General features: G+C 58.6%; 2 gene segments (V, D, J or C); both read right to left on the bottom strand.

Moving 5' to 3' along the window:
* Positions 1-1,303, bottom strand: part of LOC112962118 — a 7,142-nt gene extending 5,839 nt beyond the window's left edge. Inside the window, 2 exon segments of the C gene segment in view lie at positions 143-469; positions 910-1,303. Coding sequence covers positions 143-469; positions 910-1,303 — 721 coding nt within the window.
* A 1,483-nt stretch (positions 1,304-2,786) lies between these two features.
* The window catches only part of LOC112962116, a 5,925-nt gene continuing 839 nt past the window's right edge, over positions 2,787-7,872 (bottom strand). Inside the window, 5 exon segments of the C gene segment in view lie at positions 2,787-3,089; positions 3,422-3,546; positions 5,753-6,085; positions 7,044-7,370; positions 7,512-7,826. Of these exon segments, the coding sequence occupies positions 3,081-3,089; positions 3,422-3,546; positions 5,753-6,085; positions 7,044-7,370; positions 7,512-7,826 (1,109 nt within the window).

Below are 7,872 nucleotides of genomic sequence, written 5' to 3'. Positions count from 1 at the left end.
GTCCATCATGCAGGCAGGAGTCCATCCTTCCACCCATGCACCCATCCACCACGTCCATCATGCACACATGCATCCATCCGTCCATCTGTCCGTCGCGTCCTTGCCCTGCGCACGCGCCCACCACCCGTTTCGGCCCTCTCACCTTGGCACTTGCTGGTGTTGTACATCTCCGCGCCCTTGTCCCCATCCGAGTAGGTCACCTTGCAGGTGTAGACGTCGCCGCTGTCCCAGCTCTCGCGGGTGATCTCCAGCYGGCTGTGGCTGCTGGCGGAGCCGTTCTCACCCTTGATGATGGACACCTGCGTCTCCAGGCCCTTCTCCACCCCGTTGAGCAGCCACGTCGCCCTGRCCCGGCCGGCCTCGAAGCCCCAGAGGATGCAGACCAGCTCCAGCGCCGCAGGGCCCTCGGCATCCAGGCACGGCGGCTCCACCAGGTGCACCCAGCGCGCCCGCTGCACCGCCACGCACGCTGCCAACGGCAGGAGAGCGCAGCCCCCGTCAGCCCTTGCACGGCCCCCAACGGGGAGGTTGCAACCGATGAGAAGGTTGCAACCCATGGGGAGGTTGCAGCCCATGGGGAGGTTGAAACCAATGAGGAGGTTGAAACCCATGGGGAGGCTGCAATTGATGGGGAGGTTGCAACCGATGAGAAGGTTGCAACCCATGGGGAGGTTGAACCCAATGGAGAGGATGCAACCCATGGGGAGGATGCAGCCCATGGGGAGGTTGAAACCAATGAGGAGGTTGAAACCCATGGGGAGGCTGCAATTGATGGGGAGGTTGCAACTGATGAGAAGGTTGCAACCCATGGGGAGGCTGCAACCCATGGGAGGTTGCAACTCATGGAAGGTTGCGACCAGGGGCGGGTGGTCCTCTCCTCGCGGCGGACCCGGCGGAAGCGTCGCTCACCGTCCGGCGGGAAGGCCTTGGTCACGGCGTCTTTTCCGGCACTGTAGCGCACGCTGCAGCGCAGGTCCTGCCGGCGCCCGGCGCCCGGGGGCAGCGCGAGCCGGCTGCTGCTGGTGAAGCCGTCGGGCTGCCGCAGCGGCGGGAAGAGGACCACGCTGCAGCGCAGGTCCTGCCGGCGCCCGGCGCCCGGGGGCAGCGCGAGCCGGCTGCTGCTGGTGAAGCCGTCAGGCTGCCGCAGCGGCGGGAAGAGGACGGCGGCGCCGGCCAGCTCCGGGGGGAACCACTCCACGGCGATGGACTCCACGCTGGAGCCCTGCACCAGGCAGGCCAGCACGGCCTCGCCGCCCTGGGCGCCGGCGTCGCAGCACGGCGCGATGGCGTAGACGTCGGGCATCCGCGACAGTGGCGCTGTCGGAGAAGAGGGAGGTGAAGGCTCCAGCTGGAAAAAAAAAAAACCCACAACCTTCCCGGCTCCYGCTCCAAGGAAGCTTTGCAAGAAACGGCAGGTTTCCAACCCCGAAGTGGCACTCCGGCCCCCCAGATCAGCTCGCGAGCAGCTGGAGGAGCTGCCTGCCGCCCGCCGCCCCTGCACGTGACCTCCGTCCCCAGCTGGGATCCGAATCCCGGACGGTTTTTGGCAGCTTTTCGCAACCCGCCCGGGAGGCTGCGGTGCAACTCGACCCGCTCGACTGCGTCACCCTGCGGCATCCCCGCTCCGTGCATGGAGCAGCTGTGCTCCGAGCATGGGGCATCCCTGCTCCGTGCATGGTGTATCCCTGCTCCGTGCATGGTGCATCCCTGCTCCATGCATGGGATATTCCCTGAACCATGCATGGTATATCCCCACTCCATGCACAATGTATCCCTGCTCCATGCACAACGTATCCCTGCTCCGTGCATGGTGTATCCCCACTCCATGCATGGGGCATCCGCACTCCATGCACGAGATATCCCTGCTCCATGCATGGTGCATCCCTGCTCCGTGCACAGGGCATCCCCACTCCGTGCTTGGCGTATCCCTGCTCCATGCAGGAGATATCCCTGTTCCATTCATGGCGTATCTCCGCTCCACACACAGCGTATCCCTGCTCCGTGCACGGTGTATCCCTGCTCCATACATGTTGTATCCCTGCTCTGTGCATGGCACATCCCTGCTCCGTGCATGGGATATCCCTGCTCTGTGCACGGTGTATCCTTGCTCCAYGCACAGTGTGTCCCTGCTCCATGTATGGGATATCCCTGCTCCATGCACAGCATATTCCTGTTCCGTGCATGGGATATCCCCACTCCGTGCATGGCGTATCCTTGCTCCATGCATGGCATATCCCCACTCCGTGTATGGTGCATCCGTGCTCCGTGCATGACGTATTGCTGCTCCATGCACAGCGTATCCCTGCTCTGTGCACGGTGTATCCCTGCTCCATTTATGGGATATCCCTGCTCCGTGCATGGGGCATTCCCACTCCATGCACGAGATATCCCTGCTCCGTGCACAGGGCATTCCCGCTCCGTGCTTGGCATATCCCTGCTCCATGCAGGAGATATCCCTGTTCCATGCATGGCATATCCCCGCTCCACACACAGTGTATTCCTGCTCCGTGCATGGCGTATCTCTGCTCCATACATGGAGTATCCCTGCTCCATGCACAGTGTATCCCTGTTCCATGCATGGGATATCCCCACTCCGTGCATGGCATATCCTTGCTCCATGCATGGCGTATCCCCACTCTGTGTATGGTGCATCCGTGCTCCATGCATGACGTATTGCTGCTCCATTTATGGGATATCCCTGCTCCGTGCATGGTGTATCCCTGCTCCGTGCATGGAGCTTCCCCCGCTGGAAACCGCAGCATGGATGTAAGCAAGCAGGGCACATGCTCGGGAGACACCAGGAACCTTTATTTTTCCAGCTATTTACAAGGGAAAAAAAGAAAACCCAAAACCACGAGGGCGTCGGAAGGCCGGCTGCAACGTCCAGCGTCTCCCGCTCCGCGACGGCAGCGTTTGCACCAAACCCGGCCCAAAACGCGGGGCCAAAGAGTCCCGAAACCGCCTGGCAGCGAGATGGGCCGCCGAGGAGCTGGAGCCAGAGCCGGAGCTGGAGCCGGAGCTGGAGCCGGAGCTGGAGGCAGCGGCGTCTTCGGGCAGCGCGTCCCACCCGGGAAACGGGCTCATTTCACCTGGAATCGGGGAAAGCAAGGTGCGATTGTTAGCAGAGCGAAACCACACGTTTTACTCTATTTTTTATATATATATATTTTTTGCTACCCTATTTCTCATCCTTTCTCCTTGCATCTGGCTTGGATGCATGCACAAATGCAAAAAAAAAAACGCTGCTGAAACACCCTGGGGAAAAAAGGGGGGGGGGAAGCGGATTTTTTGGCCAGGAGGTGGGACGAATCCATGCTTTTTTTGGGGGAATTTGGAGGAAAAAGCTTTTCGCCCGGGTCTTTTGCATCGCGGGGGCGCAGCGGCGCCCGGGGAGCCAAAGCGGCGCTTTTCCAGCCCGTACCTTGATCAAGGTGACCGTGGCGCTGTAGAAGAGGCTGAGGATGAAGAGGACGATGAAGGTCGACGCCGTGGTCCAGAGGTTGTTGAGATCCTCCTCCTCCGCCTCCAGGAAGCCGTCCAGGTAGGCTTGGGACAGAGCCAAGAGCAAGTTAGCGCCTTCGCCCGCCCAAGGGGGGAGGAAATTACCCCGGATGCAGGGAAAAAGGGAAGGTTGCGTTTTGCCGGGTTCGGCCTCGTTTTTGCACGGGGGTCAGTTTTGCAAAAACGGGGTCTGCAAAGCCCCAAAGCCGCGGGGAGGCGGAAGCGACAAAAAAAATGCCCCAGAAGCGGCCAAAATCGGGGCCGGTTTGCAAAAGCCACCTCGGTTTTTTCTGGGTGCGTCAGTCCCCGCGGTGAATTTTTTGTTCTTTTTTTCCCCGTGCGTTAGGGCAGGAGTCACGGAGGAGCAGGAATTTATTGCAAACCATCACCACGCGGGGGGGAAGTCGATCCTCGTGCAAAGGAAACATCCCGGGAAACCGTTGCAGCCGGATGCAATCAGCCCCCTTTGCAAATTTGCAAAATTCCCAGCAAATCCGTTGCAAATTCAAGGGGGAGCTTGAGCTTTTTGAGGCAACTTCTCCATCTGCCCATTGCTCCACCGCGAGCTGGGACAGCCGAGCACTGGTCAATGGGGGTAAATCGGCTCCGGCGTTTAACCCGGCTCCTTTTTCCTCCCCCCCCCMAAAAAACCACCTTTTTCCAGGGCGGATGCTCCCGAAAAGCCCCGTTTCTGCGGTCGCACTGTTTTCGCCGCCGCGAAAATAAAGCGTTTATTCCCTTCCCCTGCAAAGCGGGTGTTGCACAAGCACCGGCGGTCGAGGCCGCGTTGCATTTAGCGGGCAATAATCATAAAAAAATAAATAAAATCTTTTAAAAAAAATCTCAGTTTTGCTCTTGCATCAGCTGGGATCGAGACGCCCCAAAAGCAACTTGCTCCAAAAAAGAGCATCGAGATCCCTGAGCACCGCAGGGCATTTGGGGTCGCGCATTCAAGGAATGGCGCAATTAGTTAAAAAATAACATGATTTGGGTCCTTGCGCTAATTTTTTCCCCCCCTTCTCCAGCTTTATTCCCGGGAACTGGACTCCATTTCCTACCATGCACAGACCTGGCGCTTGCTTTGCCCTCAACGGGTGCAAACGCGCCAAGTTTGGGTTTTGCAGCCGCGACCCCAAATTGCAACTTGGGCAACTCTGCAAACGGGCTCTATTGAGGCAAAACAGCACCTCTGCGGTGCAAAATCCCTCCCGGAGGGAGTTTTTCCCCAAAAAAACCCTTCCAGCTACCCCAGCTTCTGCACAGGCTCCTGCAGAGCGATGACCTGCTGTTAAAGGTGGGTTTTCCATTAAAAAAAAACAGGAGCTCCTTTTCCCTCTTCACGCTCATTTTTGATTCCTCTTTGCAGCATCTCCTGGTGCCTCCATCTCTGAGCCAGATTTCCTTTATTTTACCCCAAAACGGAGGCTTTCTCCGCTTGCACAGCAGAGCGTTGGTGAAGCAGCATGGGGAGAAGCAAAGGGCTCGGTTGGGGGACACAATTTCCCCCTTTTTTAAGGGAAAAGGTGCTTTAAAGCGTCTGCGGGCTGCTGTTGCAAAGGGGGACGCATGCACGCACTCCCCCGCTGCGCAAGGCGAATGCATCCCTAAATATCCCAAAAAAAGGGGGGAAAATAGGCAGGTTTTGCTTCAAGCAGCATGGGCAAGCGTTGCCAAGCGTTTCCTCGAGGATCCCCGCCGTGCCGAGAGGGTTTGCGAGGCGGAAGGATTTCGGCTGCAATCGCACACGCGAGCCAGGACCATGGTGCGCGCGGGAGCCAAGCGAAAAGCCCTGCACCGGCCGGGACAGCACCTTGCAAAATTAARAATTAATAATTGCACCAAGGGGAGATGCGGGAAAAGGACGGGGGAAACGCAGTGCGAACGCGGGCGGCCGCAGAGCCCGGGGCTTTTCCGGAGCATCCRACGCATCCCCCCCCGACTGGCACGAGCCAAAAAGATCTCACGTGGTGATGGTCGAGTCCAAAAAAATAATAATAATAATAATCGACTTTATTTTTTTTTTCCCTCCCTCTAGAAGAGGGGAACAACTTTGCACTCCAGAAACAACATCGAGGGAAGGATTTTTTTTTTTTTTGCATTTATATTTTTTTTGCATTTTTTATATATATATAGGGATATATATACACATGCACGGGGGATAAGGGCGGGGAAGTCGCTGCGCCGGGCGGCTAGTAGCAGGTGCTGGCGGCGTCCGAGAGCACCAGGGACACGTTGACCGAGGTGGGTTTACCCGAGGACTTGTCCACCGACTTCTGGGCCACCTGCAGCGGCAGCTTCTCGTGTCCCACCAGGCAGGTGTAGACGTTGCCGGCGCCCCAGTCCTCGCCGCTGACGCTCAGGGCGCTGTAGGTGAAGTAGGAGCGCGGCGGCTGCCCCTCGGCCACCGGCGGCAGCGTCACGTAGTCGCCGGCCGCCACCGGCTCCCCGTTGCGCAGCCAGCGCACCAGGAGGTCGGGAGGGTTGAAGCCCTTCACCAGGCAGGTCACCGTGGCCATCTCGTGCATGGAGAGCTGCTCGGTGGGCGGCGAGAAGACGTAGATGGACGGGGCTTTGGCGCTGCTGTCTGCACGGGAACGGGGGGAAAGAAAGAGGGAGACGGGCGGTTGGGAAGAGCCGTGTGTGCCGGAGGGAAGGGGATCTGGGGGTGGGTCGCGGCGATTCTTGCGTTTTTGCACCCATTTCTGCCGCGGGAGCAACCCCTTCGCAGCAATTCGTGCATGCGCAGAAGTGGCGGGCGTTGCTGCGAGCAAAGGTGCCAATGCACTCGCCTTCCCCAATTTTTGCGAAAAAAAACCAACCCAGTAGCAGCAATTCTTGCTTTTTTGCACCCATTTCTGCTGCAGGAGCAACCCCTCTGCAGCAATTAATGGATGCGTGTGAGCAGCAGGCGTTGCTCCAAGCAGAAGCACCAATGCACTCGCTTTCCTCAATTTATGCAACCCAGTAGCAGCAATTCTTGCTTTTTTGCACCCGTTTCTGCTGCAGGAGCAAGCCTTTTGCAGCAATTTGTGCATGCACGTGAGCAGTGGGTGTTGCTTGGAGCAGAATCACCCAATGCTCTCACTTTCCTCAATTTTTTAGAAAAAAATCAATGCAGTAGCAGCAATTCTTGCTTTTTGCACCTGTTTCTGCTGCAGGAACAACCCCTTTGCAGCAATTAATGGATGCGTGTGAGCAGCGGGCGTCGCTCCAAGCAGAAGCACCAATGCACTCGCTTTCCTCAATTTTTGCAACCCAGTAGCAGCAGTTCTTGCATTTTGCGCCCGTTTCTGCTGCAGGAGCAATCCCTTAGCAGCAATTCACACATGCATGTGAGCAGCAGGTGTTGCTCCAAGCAGAAGCACCAATGCACTTTTTTTTCCAAAAAATTGAGGAAAGCATCAAGCCAGTAGCAGCAATTCTTGTGTTTTGCACCCATTTCTGCTGCAGGATCAACCCCTTTGCAGCCATGTGTGCATGCACGCGAGTGGCAAGCCTTGCTGAGCTCAGACACCAATTTTTGCAAAAAACAAGAAGCTCACCAGTCTTCTTCTGCAGCTTTTCCTCGACGGGGAAGAGCAGGTCGGGGTGGGTGACCCTGCACGTGTAGAGCTCGCCCTTGTCCCACTCGTCGGCGCAGACGCTGGCGACGCCGTCCACGCTGTAGAGCCCGTTGGGCTGCAGCACCCGGGGCAAGGTCTTGGTCTCCAGCTCCTGGCCCGTCTCCTTCCTCCAGGTGATGGTCAGGCCCTCGGCGCTGGGCAGGTTGGTCACGCGGCAGGTCAGCTTGGCCACCTTGTCGATGAAGATGTCGGCGAAGGCCGGGGCGACGGCCCTCACCACGATCTCCGTTTCCAACGGGCGCTCGACTGCAAGGGGGACAACGCGGGTGTTTCAGCAGCTGCCATTGGCCGTGCATCACCCACATGCAATTGCAAATTTAAGCCACCCTTCCCCCCCCCCAAAAAAAAAGCCTTCTGCGTGCAGGACGGGATGGTGGGGACACTTACAGCCGCACTCCAGGGCTTTGCTCGTGTTCCTCAGCTCGGCGTCCACCTTGCACGTGTAGACGGTGCCGGCGTCCCAGTCGGACTGGGAGACGGAGATGCCGCTGTTGGTGACGTAGCCGCCGYGGCCGTCAGAGACGGGGCCCTCGGTGGCCACGTCGGTGTCCTGCGGAGCCCCGTTCTTCAGCCACTGCACGGCGAAGGGCAGCTTGCGGGGGCTGACGACGCGGCAGAGGACCGTGGAGTTCCTGTAGGGCCCCTCGAAGTCCTCCCGGGACGGCGGGTGGATGCTCACCACTGGGGTGGCGTCGACGGGTCCTGCGGCGGGACGGGCAAGAGTTGAGCACGCACGACGCTCCCCGGC

This window comes from Apteryx rowi, unplaced genomic scaffold (assembly GCF_003343035.1).
Source record: "Apteryx rowi isolate R43461 unplaced genomic scaffold, aptRow1 scaffold_1414, whole genome shotgun sequence".
Taxonomy (NCBI): Eukaryota; Metazoa; Chordata; class Aves; order Apterygiformes; family Apterygidae; genus Apteryx; species Apteryx rowi.
This window is presented reverse-complemented; position numbering and strand designations above follow the sequence as displayed.